This window comes from Schistocerca serialis, chromosome 3 (assembly GCF_023864345.2).
Source record: "Schistocerca serialis cubense isolate TAMUIC-IGC-003099 chromosome 3, iqSchSeri2.2, whole genome shotgun sequence".
NCBI lineage: Eukaryota > Metazoa > Arthropoda > Insecta > Orthoptera > Acrididae > Schistocerca > Schistocerca serialis.
This window is the reverse complement of record NC_064640.1, coordinates 47,889,848-47,908,284: the sequence shown is the minus strand read 5'-3', so window position 1 is coordinate 47,908,284 and position 18,437 is coordinate 47,889,848. Positions and strand designations below refer to the sequence as shown.

Here is an 18,437-nt window from a genome sequence, read left to right as displayed (position 1 = left end):
TCTTAGTCTCAAGAAAGTTTATTATATTGGAACTGAGAATATGTTCTAGTATTCTGCAGTAAACCAATGTTAAAGATATTGGTATGTAATTTTGCAGGTCCATTCTTAACCCTTATATACAGGAGTCATCTGTGCTTTTTTCCAGTTGCTTGGAACTTTCTGTTGGGCGAGAGATTTGTGATAAATGCAAGCTAAGTAAGGGGCCAATGCCATAGAGTACTCTTCCTAAAACCGAATTGGGACTCCATCCGGACCAGATGACTTATTTGTTTTCAACTCTTTCAGTTGTTCCAGTATGATAGGGGCTGCCAATTGCAATGTCAGGAGTCAGTGCAATGGTCAAATCCATTGTGAATGATTTCTTAAATACAACATTTTAAACTTATGCTTTCCTTTTGTTGTCTGCTACAGCCACACAAAACTGGTCAGTGAGTGACCAGATAGAAGCCTTAGACTCATGTAGCAATTTTATGTAGGGCCAGAATTTTCTCGAGTTCTCAACAAGATCTTTTGCTAAGATATGAGGGTGGTAGTTGTTGTATGCTTGAACCAAGTGCGGAACAGCCTTTGCTTCATATCATTATCTGAATTTTGTTGGTTTACTACGGTGAGTCTTTTCTGTCCTTAATCCACTTACTTGACACGTCCTTCTCCAGAGCATGATTTACAGTCCATTTAAACTTTGTCCATAATTCCTCTACACCCATTAGACTGGAACTAAAGGCTGTCAGTTCATTGTCTATGTGGGATGCTAAGTGTCTGCAACATGTATAGATAATATTTTAACCAATTACACTGATAATGATGCAAATAAGTTTTGTTTAGATTTAGGACTATTTTATGGAGTTACCAAGAACCTTGCTCAAATGAAATCTACACCAAACACTAGTTCAGTACAGAAAATAAAAACTTATTCTATCATTAAATAATGTGGAGTGGTGTATAGATAAAACTATTTCATGCTCTGAAAATTTTGCTACTTTCTTGGAAAAATTCCTGCACGATTTTAATGAAACTTTCCACCTTACATATCATAAAAAAACTAGGAAATAAACGAAAGTAGATTACTGAAGGAACAAAAATCTCGAGTGCAAGAAAAAGATGGCTACATAGGGAACTAAAACATAACAAAAGTCTTGATTTTGTTACCTATGTAAAAGATTTCAAAAATATTTTTAAAAAAGTTGCAAAGACAGAAAAAGAACTGGCAAATAATAAATTTAAATTGGATAGTGAAAACAAATCAAAGGCGTTATTGTCAGTGATCAAAGCTGAAACAGGTGCCACAGGTAGAGGCCACGATATTTCTGAAATCAAGATACAGGATACAACTATTGTAAATCCTGCTCAAATTTCTGAATTGTTTAGTGAATTCTTTATAAATGTAAACAAATCTAATGTCTATGTAGCATAGTATCCAACATGGTAAATTTCTTCAATGGTGATCAACTTGATGGTGAATTTTTCAGTACATTTACATAAACTACTGTAAAAAAATGTGATACTGTCACTAAAAAGTAAAACATCAGCAGGAAGGGATGGGATACCAACAAAAGTGTTAAAAACAGCCTCTAAAATAATTGCACAGCCACTAACTACAATAGTTAACCTGTCCCTTCAAGAAGGTTTTTTCCAGGCACACTGAAGTACACAATAGTTAAGCCACTATTCAAAAAAGGCACAAAAGAACACATGGGAAACTATTGTCCAATCTCTCTTCTTCCATCACTGTCAAAAAGATTTGAGAAGGTAGTCTCCATACAAATTCAAAATTTCATAAAAAAAGTTAAAATAATCTCAAAAAATCAGTATGGATTTCAAAAAGGCAAAACCACAATATCTGCTATAAATAATTTTGTTGATAAAATTAGCTCTAGACAAGTCACTGCATACCACAGGAATTTTTTGTGACTTATCAAAGGCCTTTGATGGTGTGAATCACTCCTTGTTACTGTGAAAACTGGAAAGTATGGAATCAGGGTCATGGTATTAGAATGGTTTAAATCCTATCCAACCAACTGAAGACAAAGAGTGGTTATAACGTCAGAGAGAGGAACTTATATTTCAAAATGGAAAACCATTTCACATGCAGTACCCCAAGGTTTTGTCTTAGGTCCCATTCTGTTTCTGCTTTACATAAACGATCTGCCACTTAATGTTGAGTGTCACTCAGTTCTTTTTGCAGATGACACATCTTTTATCGTTGAAAGTAACATTACAGATCAAATTCCACAAACTACAGGGTGATCAAAAAGTCAGTATAAATTTGAAAACTTAATAAACCACGGAATAATGTAGATAGAGGTGTAAAAATTGACACACATGCTTAGAATGACGTGAGGTTTTATTAGAACAAAAAAAAAAAGACAATGTTCACAAAATGTCCGACAGATGGCGCGTTAAAGATCTCTTGCGCGCGTTGTTTGGTGATGATCGTGTGCTCAGCTGCCACTTTCGTCATGCTTGGCCTCCCAGATCCCCAGACCTCAGTCCATACAATTATTGGCTTTGGGGTTACCTGAAGTCGCAAGTGTATCGTGATCGACCAACATCTCTAGGGATGCTGAAAGACAACATCCGATGTCAATGCCTCAGCATAACTCCGGATATGCTTTACAGTGCTGTTCACAACATTATTCCTTGACTACAGCTATTGTTGAGGAATTATGGGGGACAATTGAGTATTTTCTGTAAAGAACATCGTCTTTGCTTTGTCTTACTTTGTTATGCTAATTATTGCTATTCTGATCAGATGAAGCACCAGCTCTCGGACATTTTTTGAACTTTTGTATTTATTTATTTATTTATTTATTTATTTATTTTTTTATTTATTTTTTTAATATCCAAGCAGATGTGTCAGTTTGTACCTCTCTATCTACATTATTCCATGATTTATTCAGTTTTAAAGTTTATACTGACTTTTGATCACCCGGTATATTAAATACTTTAGAAAACATAGATAACTGGTTTGATTTAAGTGGGTTAAAATTAAACATGGAAAAGACTCAGTTAATGCAATTGAAAACAAAACAAGCAAAATTAAATGATATTCTGGTCAGTCACAGAAACCAGGATCTACAGGAAGCTAGCTGTGTGAAATTCCTACGAATGCAACTAGATAAAAATCTGTCATGGGGGTAACACATACAGTACCTTGCAAATAAATTAAATAGCCTAGTATATGCAATGAGAATATTGTACACCAGTACCAGTATGGGCATAAGAGAAGTAGTATATCACAGCTACTTTGAGTCAGTAATAAGGTATGGAATTGTATTTGGGGTAACTCAAACCATATGTTTTGAATACTAAAACTTCAGAAAACCATCATTAGAAATATGCACAATGTAGGGTGAAGAAAATCATGTCAGCCACTACTAAAAAATCTGAGTATACTAAGTGTTCCCTCACTATACATATATGAGCTGATTATCTTTGTACACAGTACCCATGATTTATTTCTAGCAAATCATTTTCAACATGATTACTACACCAGAAATCAATATAATTTTATCCTGCCCACCCACCGTTTAAAACTTTATGCTCAAACTCCACATTATATGGGTATGAAAATTTATAACAAAGTGAAAGGAAGAGAATTGCTTAGCATAAATTTAGAAATGCTGAAAAAATCCTTATATGAAAAACTAGTGCAGAAATATTACTATTCAGTAGAATAATTCATAAATGACAACCTGAAAAATTGAGCAGGAGAGAGCAAGTACTTAGGACTGTTGATCTTAAAAGTTTGTTACTTTTGAAGAAAAATAATTAATTGCATAAATCAGTAATTATTCAGTACTGTATATTATATTACAGGTATTATAAGGAAAATTGTAAACCAATTTTTGTGTTTTGATGAGTCTTCTTTACTTTTAACTCAATGCCTTGAAATTGTATGTTATGAGACAATAAACTTCTACTTCTACTACTTTTTATCTGCAGTTATCATGAACACCAACATACATCCAGAACAGAACAGAACTCGTTGATGGAAAATGCAGTTATCTGTACAAACACTGAATGTTCCAAAATATACTAAGATTGCAAACATAAGAAATTTTGAGAACCCTCCATAACTGATAAATACTAAATGACAAGCAACTGCAGGTGGTCAAGTTAACTGGCGACCGGTAGCACATTAGTTAGAGATGCTAACTGTTATTCCACACTGCCTGCTGTGCAACTTGTGGCAATATTGTGAAGTAGTCTCTGTTTCTTATTAAGTTTCTTTATAGTGACTGCACACCACAGTTGCTCCCTTCCATCTTGAACTGTTCTGCTAGGTATGTATCTGTCTACTAGATACATATCTGTGCTTTTAAACTTGAACTACAGTGCACTTATTTTCTCATGTCAAGTTCCCCTCCAAGTCACAACACTGCTGCATGTTTATCTAGTTTGCTGAACATGCAAATATTTCTATTTGTTTCAGTTTCTCTTTGTACATTGGTAAACATTTCTTCTACAGCTGTTCCATGTCTTTGATACCAGTTCATCTTCAAAGAACTTAGGTCTGTTTGTTATAATCAGATCCAATATATTCCCATTATAAGTGGATTTCCAAAATGTCTGTTTTAGGTAGTATTGTTTTGCTGGCTGTTTTGTCATGCCTATCAATTACAATATTGTAATGATCTTAAGTGATTATTGTACGATTAAAGCCTCCTCCAGTGATAATAGTATTATTGGGAAAGGTACAAACTAGCAAACTGTGTTTTCTCTAAAGTTTTCTGTTATGAATCTGCTGATTGGTAGAAAAATCAAATTGTAAGTTTCTTACTACCCATGGATCTGAGTCTTGTTCCAACAAGTAAAATTTAGCATCAGTTTCTATCTTGGTAGACTATAGCTTCTGGTCTACTACATCAAATAAATCATCTACATTTCCCATTAACTTATCTTCTTAGTATACAGTCAGATTACTCAAAAAAAAGTACTGCTATCAATCTTGAATATTAGTCAGTTTCCTGTACTTAGTACTATGTGCACTCAGTTGTTTTTTTGGAGTGCTTCAGACTCCTGACATTTTGTTGCAAATGCTAGGATTTTAATACACTCACCTGTGATGAGAAAGGGGATATTTCTTTGTATTTTATAATGATTCTTTGGGGGTCTCCTAATACTATTGTTATCTGGTCTGGATGAGGGGTCATCTAATTTAAAAACCTCTTCTGTGCACTCCAAACATAGTGAACAACTTGTGTTGCAGTCTCTGATGTATGTTTCATACCTGAACCCCAACAGCTCACAGTTCTCAGAAAATTAAAGAATTTCATAATTTCAAGGTAGATCTTAAACAATTTTTACTAACACATAGTTTTTATAACATTGAAGAATATCTGAGTGTGGAAAAGTAATATTATTTATATATACTGATATAAAATATTTGCATTTATTATCCAAGTTTTTGACACAAATTAAATATGATAAACTATATTGTAATTGACTACATCCGTACAATGTATATTGTTAACAGATGAATAAAGAGATTGATTGATTGATTGATTGACTGACTATGTTTTACAATAAAACACAGCAGTTGTTAATTAAGTGCACAAATTCGTAACTACTCAGTCCCGTAAGTTTCACAGGAGAATGTCTGTGAAGTTTGAAAGGTAAGAGGTGAGGTACTGGTGGAAGTTAAGCTGTATGGATGGGTTGTGAGCTGTGCTTGGGTAGCTCAATTGCCCACAAAAGAAAAGGTCCTTGGTTCAGGTCCCAATCTGCCACACACTTATAACCTGCCAGTAAACTTCCATTTTTGTAATTTCAGAAAAAAAACTAGAGCACATAAAAAGTGAATGGCATCATTTAAAAATGGAATAAGAAAATATATTAAACTTTTATTACAGGGCTGGCTAGAGGTAAAAGTCTGGAAAGTGCACCAGACTAACAACCTGATTGACAGTCAACCATGGGAGGAATTGATGTTGTCAGTTCATGTTTGTCTGTGCACACAATGTGGCTGTAGCAGCAACAGCTGTGCATTCCCAATTTGGATGCATTCACATGTACAGTATTGGGTTTGCTTTGCTGAATACTAACAGTCTTACCACTATTATGCACACCTTCATAACTAGTTTAAGCCGTTTTGTAACATGAAAACAAGGCACAAAGAGAGACATTGTAAACGGTGAAGACAAATCATGACTGTTATGTTATTAGTCACAAGTGTCATCTGCAACTGACTATGGCAACTGGTACCTGAAGGTAGCAGAGCAATTTGATGACGTTGAACACAATAGAAGGTGTGACTAAGCTTATTCTCTTATTGGTAGTTGCTGTCCCATAAACAAGTAGCTGTGAATCACTTTGTTATGCTGATCCAGGTATAGTACTAGTTACCTTTAGGAATTGAAGGAATTAATACCCAGCCTAGAGATTTTAGAACAACCTGGGATAAAAGTTATTAAACCTCCTGGCTGATTAAAACTGTGTGCCGGACTGAGACTCAAACTCGGGACCTTTGCCTTTCGCAGGCAGGTGCTCTGCCATTTGAGCTACACAAGCATGACTCACGACTCATCCTCACAGCTTCAATTTTGCTAGTACCTCATTATTATTTGCATGAAACTACTTGAAACTTTATTTTTATGTTGTGATCAGTAACATATTTCATCAGTAAACCAGAAAAAATCAGAAATTATTGATAAATCCAAGAAGTATACTATCCTGTTGAAAGATAAAATTAACTCTAAGTTATAGTATACAGTACAGTAACTGCAACTCATAAATTCTGAATTACTACAAAATATGTTATGTACAACGCTCATAGTTTCTGTGACTCTTAAATTCAAAAAACTCTCAAAAAAATAAATTTATCCACCTAGATATATCCTTAAATTAGGGGTAAAATGATTTTTTTTGAACAGGGATTTTACTGCCTAACTTGTATAAAGCACAGATGTATATTACAACTGATGCTATAGTGAGAAATACATTATTTGCAGCACACATCATTTGAAAATACGCAATATATCATGATTCAGGCATGACTTTTGGTACAATTAATACAAAGAGCACATTGAAAATTTATATAAAGTGTTGGGACCAAGGGTTTCAAATTGAATTTTTCTGAGATACATGATTTTATGTGGACACAAGGTAAACACTGAAAGTCACCTAATATACTTGAATATACCAAAATAAACATGCAAAATACACATGCCAAAGGTAAACATTGTATCTCACTAAAACAACAAAAACCACCAGAATGAGATTTTCACTCTGCAGTGGAGTGTGTGCTGCTATGAAACTTCCTGACAACTTAAAACTGTGTGCTGGACCGGGTTCGACACAGTTTTAATCTATCAGGAAGTTTCAACAAAAACCACGTCATAGACATTCAGTGGCATCTGTAGAATATGATGTAATATGAGGGATTTTTAATGTGTTGTAAATTTTATATCTGTCTTTCAAACAGCAAGGCAAGTCTTTCATACAGGGATCAGATTTGTGGTTGTAACTGATGCTTATAATGACCCTAATAAATTATAGTTTGTGTTTTCAATACATATTGCTGACTAGAAAATGCAACTATTTTTGAAATGACTACTCCCTCACTACTTCCAGCTTACCATAGTATATCCATGTTTGGGTTCCTTCCATTCAGTTTTCACATTTACATTTGCACAGCATCCAGTGATATTCTCATTTTACTATGTTTTACCACATAACACAATAATAGTTGTGAAGGAGATATCAAGGTAGTAAGGTAATGACCATGGTTCTCTCTTCTAATCATCAATACTTTTATTACATGACAAAAGTACAGGTCGAAGACTAGGCGGGAACTGAGGTCCCGGAAGTATACAAAACAAAGATCAACTTGAAGACATAATACACATATGATGTTCTGGCCTCTCGATCTGTGGATCGGCCGGTGGGTGGGGAAACCGTAGCATGGTGAGGGCAGTGTGCTGCGAGTAGAGGGGTGAGTGTCAGATGGTGAGATCTGAGTGGGCATGGCAGGAACCTGCGGGCTGTAATGGTTAGAAGAGCAGTGCAGTGTGTTATTGCATGAAGGTGGAACTGTTATATTAGAGCCCTGGGAGCTGGGGCCTCTGATATGGAAGCCAGGAGGTGGAAAACCCTGGAATGAGTGTGGACTCGGGGGCTGGTGTAGGCGTGAGTTTACTCGAGTCATGAGCAGAGGAAGAAGGCTGAGGGTGGCCAGAGAGCATGGTCTCTTCAACGGTGGGTGAGGTAGGGGAAAAATCTACGTGAGCAGGTTTAACCCTGTTGAGGGGGCCAGTAGTTACTGAGCCCTTAATTACAATGTCCATTGTGTTACTGCTTCATTTGACAACTCTTTACAGGACTGTGTAAGGGGGCTGTAACAGGGCTTTTACTGTCTCGTTGCGAAGGAACACAAATTCACAAGTGTCGTGCGCCTTGGGAACATATGTGTGTGGTGGAGTGTGGTTGAAAGGGGGCAGGGGTTGAAGCTTGTTACAGTGTAACCTCACCCGTTCTACCAAGGACGGCAGTTCGGACAGTTTGGCCACTGGAGTAGCAGCAACAAGTTCACCTGGAAGTGTAAGGGACTGGCCATAGATGAACTCAGCCACCAAGCCTTTAAGGTGTTCCTTGAAAGTAGTCCGCAAACCGAGTAAGACGAATGGCAGGGCTTCATCCAAAGGAGGCCATGGCAATACAGGGCCGTCTTAAGCGTCCTATGCCAACGTTCCATGAGGCTGTTGCTTTCGGGGTGGTATGCTGTTGAATGAATTTTCTTGATGCCGCACAGCCTACATAGTTCAGAAAACAAGGCAGACTCAAATTGACAGCCTTGGTTAGTCATCAAGAAAACAGGGCAGCCAAAGCGTGAAATCCAAGTGTCTATGAAAGACCATGCCACTGATTCAGATGTAATATTGGGTAGCGAGGCAGCTCCCACCCAACGAGAGGTTCTGTCTATAACAGATAGCATGTATCTGTAACCCTCGGAGGGGGTGAGGGGGCCCACCAAGTTGATGTGAACATGGCAGAAGTGACTAGGGGGAGCGGTGAAGCTGCCTAGTGGAGGTGATGTGTGCCGTGAAACTTTATTTTGTTGGCACGGAATGCAGGCACGGGCCCATGCTTGGCAGTCGCGATGCATGTCACACCAGGCGAAGCACTCTGAAATAAGTCTGGTAGAGGCTCTCACACCTGTATGAGCTAGGTTGTATAATTTATCAAACACTTGTCTCTGTAGCGGTTTGGGTATGAAGGGACGCAGCGTACCAGTTGATTTGTCACACCAAACCTCGCCTATGACACCGGGAAAGGTGGATTGCACAGGTTTGAGTGATGAACTGTGATCAGAAATAAGGTCCATAGTGTCCGTGTCGGCAGACTGCAGCTGACGCAAGTTAGAGAGGTCTATCAGAGTTGTGAGAGCACCGACACGAGACAAAAAAAGTGTCACCACATTATCTGCACCCTTGATGTATCGTATGTCAGAGGTAAATTGCAATATAAAGTCCAAATGATGGAAGTGTCTAGGTGGAGGTTCTTTACAGCAGCCACCAAAGGTTTATGGTCGGTTAAAATGTAGAAGTCCCTACCCTCAACCTCAGCGTGAAAGTGTTTCACAGCCTCATAAACTGCCAAGAGCTCCCTATCAAAGGCTGAGTACTTTTTTTGAGCGCCGTTAAGCTTCTTAGAAAAGAACTGCAAAGGACAGGAAGTATCTCCGACGGCTTGGCTGAGGATAGCACCTACTGCGGTATCACTGGCATCTGCAGTAATAAAAAATGTATCATCCGGATGCGGTTGGGCAACAGTCACTGCATTTGCTAGTAGGTGCTTCAGTTTGTCACAAGCTTGTTCCATGGCAGGGGTCCAGGGGACCGGGTGGATGGCGGTCATATTTTTGCCGGCAAGGGCGTCTGTTAGGGGAGCCTGAACCTTGGCTACGGCAGGCAAGTGCTTCCTATAATAGTTAACTGTTCCGACGAATCTGCGCAGCTCTTCAAATGAGTGAAGGTATTGGCAAATCCAAAGCAGGTTTGATTTTATCCTCGGGAGGAGTCAGGCCCTTAGCTGACATGATGTAGCCTAAGAATCTTACCAAAGTCTGGTGCAACTGGAGCTTCTTATTATTCAGTTCAACACCGGCAGTGGTAAGAGCGTCTTTAACAATCTGCAAATGTTCCTTGTTCTTTTGCAAAGTAAGACTGAAAATAAGAATGTCGTCCAAGTAAACAAAACACAAATTCAGATGAAACAACACCTTGTTTATGAATCTATGCCAAGTTTGTGCAGCATTGCGGATGCCAAAGGGCATGAACCGGTACTGGAAATGGCCGAAAGGTGTTGTAACAGCTGTCTTTTCAATATCATCTGGTGCCATCGGAATTTGATGATAGGCCCTGCTACAGTCCACTACCGAAAAATATTTAGCGCCTGCAAGAGCATGGTTAAAATCCACGACGTTAGGAACTGCGTGCTTGTCTATGATAGTATGAGAGTTCAACTTAGTATAGTCGCCAACCATATGCCAGGTGCTGTCGCTTTTTGTGACAAAGTGGATAGGCGAGACCCAGCATCTGGCAGATGGCTCGATTACACCAGCTGTTAATAGATCGTCTATTTGTTCGCAAGCCACTTTCATGAGTTCTGGCTTGAGATGGCATGGTTGGCAAGAGATAGGCGGTCCGTCTTGCAAGCGAAGTTTGTGGGCGGTGCCATCTGTAACCACGGAAATGCGCGACGCGGTACTCGAGGTGACTGTCTGTGGTATAATGGCTCTGAGCACTATGGGACTTAACTTCTGAGGTCATCAGTCCCCTAGAACTTAGAACTACTTACACCTAACTAACCTAAGGACATCACACACATACATGCCCCAGGCAAGATTTGAACCTGCGGCCATAGCGGTCGTGCGGTTCCAGATTGTAGTGCCTAGAACCGCTCGGCCACTCCGGCCGGTTGTCTGTGGTATAGTGTGCGCGGCGGCCGCTAGGCTGGGTTGTGGTGCGGATGGCAAAAGTTTGCTTAAGTGCCAACTGTTGGGTGGCTGGGAGTGACAAACCAGTGAGCTATTCGTAACAAGGTTGGTACACTGTTTATTAGTAACCAAAGGCACTGCTGTCGAGCTTGGTGGCAGTAGCGGGCGTGAAGGAGCAGCTGATGGCAGTAAATCAAAAACATTAACCTGCACTTGCGAAGTTAGCTGCCCAAGTGAGGAGGGGGATGAATATGTGCTCGAATTAACACAGTTAGAGCTGGCAAGAGTGCGTACACTGTACATTTTATGTGGCACACGGTCACAAATGCACTCGGGTGCGAGAACACTGTAGTGGCACCGACTAACCTCGTGTGTTGCCGAGGCATCGTCTGCTGCAAGCTGCTGCCGTGCTGAAGATAACTCATTACTTAAGTCATTGAGGCGACAGCGTAGCTCAAGTTGTTCCAAACACAGGCATGTAGACTCGACACGTGCCTTGAGCCACTTATTGGTCCACTTCCTAGCCAGGTGGACCTGTTTAGCAGTACTATTGACACTCGACGAAGCACACGGGATGTGTTCCTGCATAGGGAGGTAGAACACTGATTATTGACAAGGTCAGACCACAGTTTGTGCTGTTGTAGAAAGTCGATGCCCAAAATGGGATCGTCGATGTCAGCCACCAGTAAGGACCACTTCAGGTTGCACTCAGGCGAGAGGGACACTGCATATGAAGTAGAACCTAAGCATGACAAACTAGATGAGTTTATAGCACATAGGACAGTTTTGTGTAGTCGGACCTTTTCGGTAACAAGACGAGATGGAAGTAGGGAAACATCTGCGCCCGTGCCGATGAGAAAGTATGTGCCAGAGTTCAAGTCGCGGACGTAGACTCGTCCATTTGGAGCATTAGTGTTGCACACAGAATGGAGTGTGGGACGGCGCCTGTTGTTTACATTGCAGGAGGTGGCGCCACTGCCTACCTGTGGTTGGAGTTTGGGTAGGAGTACGGCGGTTTACAATTGCATGATTGTTCCCCGAATTTTGCATGGAAGAAACAGCATTTATGGGCAAACCTCTGCTCCTGAGTGTGGTCAGACAGCAGCGGCCCAGAATCTTCCGCAGAGTCAGATGTGCTGTTGTTGTGTGGATGTGAAGGTGCCGCTAGTGCGGTGAGCTTGACAGACTTAGGTTTAGTGGGGTGTCCACGTTGGGGCCCTGGTTGTGGTTGGAAACTGGCATAGCTGCCGGACTGCTGGGCACGGCATTCGTGTAGTAGAGTGGACTAAGCTCGGTCACGGTGTGCAAGCTTTCGCTATTTGGTCTATCTTCGTAGGCGGAGATGGCTGTTTGGACAGACAGAGGCAGCTTTTCTGTCCGAATCTCGGTGAGTGTGGCGTCCGGCATGTCGCATTCACCGACGAGAAGTCGAAGGCATCGCCACAGCTGGGACAGAGATCTGTCACCAAGGTGTTCTTCATAGACGAGCTGTCGAACGTTTTCTCTTCTTGTCTTGGAGACGTGTTACAGTATTGTTTGTTTAACTGTAGCGTACTTCTCGTCTGGAGGAGGTGACTTAACCAGGTCATAAATTAAGTCGACATGGTCGTGGAGGTGGTTCATGAGGCATGTGAAATGGGCGTTGTCATCAAGTGCACAGACACTGAAAGTTTGTTCGACCAGTTTGAACCAGAATTCCAGGTGGGCAGGTTTGAATGCCAGAAGTTTCGGTAGATTTGACAAACTGGCAGTCGAAGAATGCGGGCAGCCACTCGCGGACGCAGGAGTAGCCAAGTCAAAGTTAACTCTGCGTCATGAGGGTGGTAGAGAGGAAGCAGATGTGCTGGCTGTGTTCATAGTAGCTGGAGGGGAAGGAAAATCCGTTAGCAGGAAGCCCAGCATGGAGCGAAGTGGGACCGGTTGTTGCGGCGGAAGGTCAAAGGGGTCACGGCGGTTGCTTGACAGGTTATTATGCAATTGGTCCACCACATCTGCAGCGAAATTGTCCATCACAGAGTCACTGATGAGCTTGGTGGAACCTGATGCACTCAAATTACTGCACCGATGAACACTCGGAGTAACAGGCTGGCAAATGTCATTCACATAGTGTGCAACCGGCATGGAGTGATACACATGTGGAGCTTGCACATTCAAAAAGGCGTCCTGTTGTGGCACATTATGAAAACTATGCTCCCCACTATTTACAGTACTTGCATTAAAGTTCAGTGTCACTGTGCAGTGGTTTCTTGTACTGCTGTGCAGCAAAAACTGAAGCACTTCAGGGCTAACAAAGCTGGAGTAGGAGATTGCTGGCGTCATGTTCGAAACCACTGCACCTGACGAGGTCCCTGGGTTCTCGAGGCTATAGGACAGTGGAAATTCACGTTGGGCACTGACTACAGCTGGTGTGCTTGAATTTAGTTGCTGTTGCTGGTGAATACTGGGTGGCAGTGGCGTGTTGTAGAAGGCCATTGTGTAGCGAACAAAGGTCCACGCAGAACGTGGAAGCTGGCACGGTAGTCACTTTGTACTCGGTTCAACAGATTATTCAAACTTCGGGTTCACCACTGAAGGGGATATCAATGTGATAAGATAATGACCACAGTTCTCTCTTCTAATCATCAATACTTTTACTACATGACAAACGTACAGGTCGAAGACTAGGTGGGAACTGAGGTCCCGGAGTATATAAAACAAAGATCAACTCGAAGACATAATACACATATGATGTTCTGGCCTATCAATCTGAGGATCAACACCACAAATGTTTATTATTTGAACAACTTCATAACGAATCATGCCGGTTCGAGCATTCTGGTATTATGGTTAATAAACTCCATGATGGGCATTTAAATTCCCTCAAATTGTAGTCAAATTATGATCCAGTGGGCCTGCAGCATTTAAGATATCCCTTAAAGACATTATGTAACAAAATACAGATTGCTACAACAGTAGTTTAATAATGTATTTATTGTGATGGATCCATTTTGGCTAGAGTACCATCTTCAGACCATCTGGAAAAAGCTATATAACATTTTCTGTTTTATTATAATTTTGGTTAATCACATATTTGGAAAAACAAATTTGATACTTGGTCCATACATCATCAGTGGTGGCGGTCACACTCTATTGTATTACTATGTGGTGTAAGTTTAGGACTCATGCTGTAAGCTGTTTTGTGGTTTTCTCCTGTTGTTAATAGTTCTTTCTTGTAATTTTATAATTTTGTATTTTATTTTCAGAGTTGACAGACTGACGCTAGTGACAGTTAGCCAAAGATACTGTATGGGTACAGTTGGTATGGTGTGTTGATGTTATTATTTGTCTGTGGGATTACACAGACAATTTTATTGAATTCTTAACCAAACATAACACGTAGACACAAAAAACTATCCACAGACAACATTGATTAGAAAGTTCTTACATACACCCCAAAATGATAACATCAACAAACCATAGCAACTCTAACCACATACCATCTTTGGACAACTGTCAGTCTGTCACATCTGATGATGAAATGTCAAATTAGAAAATTGCAAGAAAGAATGACTAAAAACAGGAACAAACCACAAAACAGCTTATAGCATAATAATCTTAAACCTATATTATGCTGTAATACAATACAGAGTGACAGTGACAACTGATGATGGATGGATATAAGTACCAATCAATGATGATAGATGGATCCATCACAATAAACAGATCATTAAATTACTATAGCAACAATCTCAGTTTTTGTTACATAATGTCCCCAAAAAAGTACTCAAACTGGTAACTGGACATATGAATTTTTTGAGTGAAATAAGCCCAGCTACAGCAACAGAATGCAATAGACCTGTGCCATTGTAGGAACTGCCATTTTAATTTTAACTATACTCAGATGAAAAATTAAACAACACATAGAAGAACAAATAATTACATTAGTACAATATTTACAGTTAATACTATGTGTTTTAGAGCCAATCCAAAGCTGTTTTATTTTACATTATTGTAACTTTAACTGCCACAGACTAAATAATTATGGAAACGATCCACCTTTAATTATATGTTAATGAGTGTTACCTTGATATTTCAGACTAACCATTGCATTTTATTGAACCATACTGAATATTTTTGAATTGTTTGCTTCACTGTATCTGTAACTCTCATTTTAACCCATAATTTCAGCATGCTTCCAAGCTAATTATTTTCATCCCTTTCCCATTTCACCAAAGATTTATGTTAATCTTTCAAATAAACATACATTCTAACCTTTCAACCTGGATTCCGTTCACGTGCAACACATACTGGTGGTAGTTTATGTGACCGTTTTGTACAGGGATGCAGCATTTTATTTGAACTGCTCTAACACAGGAATTATTTGTGGAAAAGTAATGAAATGTTCAGGAATTGTGAATAACATGCCTTTATTATGTTTAAAACATACATTATCACATTAATTCTTTCTGTATTATACATTGAAGCTATCTTTAAACAAAGTCCTATGCCGTATTCTCTGCATCGGATTTATATTCCATTTCCCTATCTTTTTATAGCATACTGAACATCTCTTTGTAGGCTTACTCTTCTTCTCTGTTTGTGGGACCTTTTAAATGAAATGCCTTTCTGTGAACTGTTTAGGCCTAGCAGCTTTTGAAGATTGTCCACATCAAGATGAAGCTAAAATCTTCCCATTAATTTCTAGAAATCCTAATATGAGAGACAGCCTGAAATGTACGTCCTTTGTCTTGTTGCTGGCTTGATAAACAATAAAATCATTGGGAACAGAAATATTCATCAACCTACTAAACATTTTTGATACCACTTTACACCTTTTTTGTATTTCCATGAGGCAAGTTTGTGCCTCCTGATCTTTTGAATCTACATTCCCCATTAAAGAACTGTATTATTTCATAATTTGAGGCTTACTTACCTCATTGAACCATTTGCTTACTGTAGCGACTATAACATTATAGAATGTTGAAACAAAGGCCACATATTTCTTGTCCCCTCGTTTCAGCATCATAATGCCCTGTGAGTGATTGGTATGAATTCACTCTTTTGGAATTGTGCAAATTTTGGGGCATCAGATACATTTCTCCTATTTGATTTTAATGTGACAGCCGTACTCATAGTTCTGTTCCTCTAAACATATGTAAATATAAGTTATAATAATTATCCATCCATTAAAAAGAGACTCAGAAATCTTTACAACAATCTGACTGGTTTTTGAGGTCTGCATGGAAAGAAATTTCATTTTTATGTCTGTGGAACTAACTATATAAGCAACAATTTGCCACAAATATCCTGTAGATAATTTGCAAGTCCTATAGGACTTTATTTCTAAATTTGCTGATTTTTAGAGGTTGGTAGGTTTTCATTGACATGTTGAATGAATTTTTAAACTATTGTTCAAGTGCTGTATAACTGAGCTTAGCTTGAACAATATTTTATTCCTCTGAAATGCATTCAGTGTCTCATCACTTACCAAATGAAGAATCTGCAAAGTGGTTTGAATCTGTCTTGGTGTTCAGAAAATTGGTGTGTTTAATACCTGTTTTGTAGGTGCACATTTATCAACAAACATTGTTTTCAAAGCATGTTAGAGCTTTCAACTTCTTCACAATTCCAACCTGCTTCATTTCACATTTCTCACTGATGTAATACATTTGATCTTGTCTTCACCATCTGCCATTTTCTTCACTGTTTTTGTGCATTTGTTCCAAACAGTCAGTATCATTGTTACCATCAGTCTCTAAGTGATTACTGCTGTCATGCATATTAACACTTCCATTCACTGGTACACTGAGAATCACAGGAATTTACTTTGATATAAGGTTGTGAGAAGTGCTTGGGCACATTCTATCACATTTGTGAGCATTTATGTCTGTTGAATTCAATGGGTGATTTCTCCCAACTAGACCACTTCCTAACAAACTATAAGGTAGGTCACTCAGGATATTTATACATTTATCTCATGAAATGGTAGAGCAATATGGTTTTACCTGCAAGACTGCAACTGTCAAATATCTGGTCAATTTAAAGCCAGTGTGGGCATTAACACCTTGCAAGTACTTTCTTGGATTCCTGACTTATTTTTGCTTCTGTGCCTAGGAAAGAAAACTGCCACCAGAATAAACTCTGTGCCATACCAAAACTCAAAAACAGTTCTTTGCCTTCCGAGGAAACCATTCTACTGAGCAATCATTGCATGTCTTGTGACCTAACCTGAGCCTTAGATTTTCTAGTATCTTAGCTCAATTTTCTAAAGCTTACTGAGATTCTTCTTAACATCCTGGTGGAATAGCAAGTTTGGGAGAAGGACTATGACAAAGAATAGATTTAGCCACATCATAACATTGGTTATAGAACTGAGTGTAAATAATTTCCTGTGAAACACAATGAGTCAAAGTTGAGTTCTAGCATAGCACTCAGTTATAATAATTTAGGTAATTTCATTTAGATATCAACAATGTGCAATTTTTATAACAACTGTGTAGTAGCTGTAGTTTTCTTTGGTGACTGATATTTTGGAAAATCACAGAGGAGGTGTTGAATGGCAGACAGACACACTGAGAAAAGAAATTGGAGCTTTACCCTGAGGTGACAGTGGCCATGTGTGTGTGTGTGTGTTATGCATATGTGAATGTGTGTGTGTGTGTTTTGTTTTGTCTCTGTCTGATGAAGGACATAGTCTGGTAGTTAATAATATCTAGCAGTCTTTTACTCAATGTTCCTATCTGCCACTCAATGTCTCCTCTAAGTGGTGAGAGCATTCTATCCATCTCATATTATTGATATTCCACCCAAGATTTTCCATTGTTTTTTTATATATGTACTGTACACATGTTACAACTGTTAGCTTCAAAACTGATGTATATGTGTCTGAAATTAATTTGAATATCATGGTTTTGTAATTTTGTAGCTGTCAGGAAGAATGGAGGGATTTGAGCATTATGTGGAAACAATTTTTGGACCAAAAGGACCCTTTAATGGACAGAAAGTGAAACAAGAAATACACAAACGCTTTTACAGAAGTGCAAATGGTGATCTGAAGGAGAGTGTCAACAGCTTGCCGAATGTAATTGACACTAACTTCTATGACCCCAAAGTAAGGTTGATTCACTCTTATGTACTTACTTCTATTAAACTAATCAAATGTTTTTAATAATAATATTTATTCAACGTCAAATCGCCAAATACAGTTCCTGAAAATAATACAGTTTCAAGACATTGTACAGATTATTCTTCAGAATATGACAGGTTAGAATGCACAAACTAAATATTTGTGTGATACAATAAATTTTACATTTTATAGCATTTAACTTTTGTTAATATACAAATAGAAGTATTATGAGTAGTTTGTATTATCATTAGATCACTTGTGTATCACCTAAAACTGTGAGCTTGACATACATATAAAGCACTGTTGATATAGATAAAGAACCCATCTTGGGAACATAACGGATTTTTAGTTAAAATTATTTTTAGCTGGTCTTTTAAATCACTGGTAGGAAGG

General features: G+C 38.9%; 1 protein-coding gene across 1 annotated transcript in view; it reads left to right on the top strand.

The window, feature by feature from the left end:
• LOC126469699 (apolipophorins) overlaps positions 1-18,437 on the top strand; it is a 738,135-nt gene that overhangs the window by 130,841 nt on the left and 588,857 nt on the right. The window contains exon 14 of the mRNA XM_050096873.1: positions 17,844-18,029. Within this exon, the coding sequence (XP_049952830.1) occupies positions 17,844-18,029 (186 nt within the window). The remainder of the gene's footprint in view (positions 1-17,843; positions 18,030-18,437) is intronic.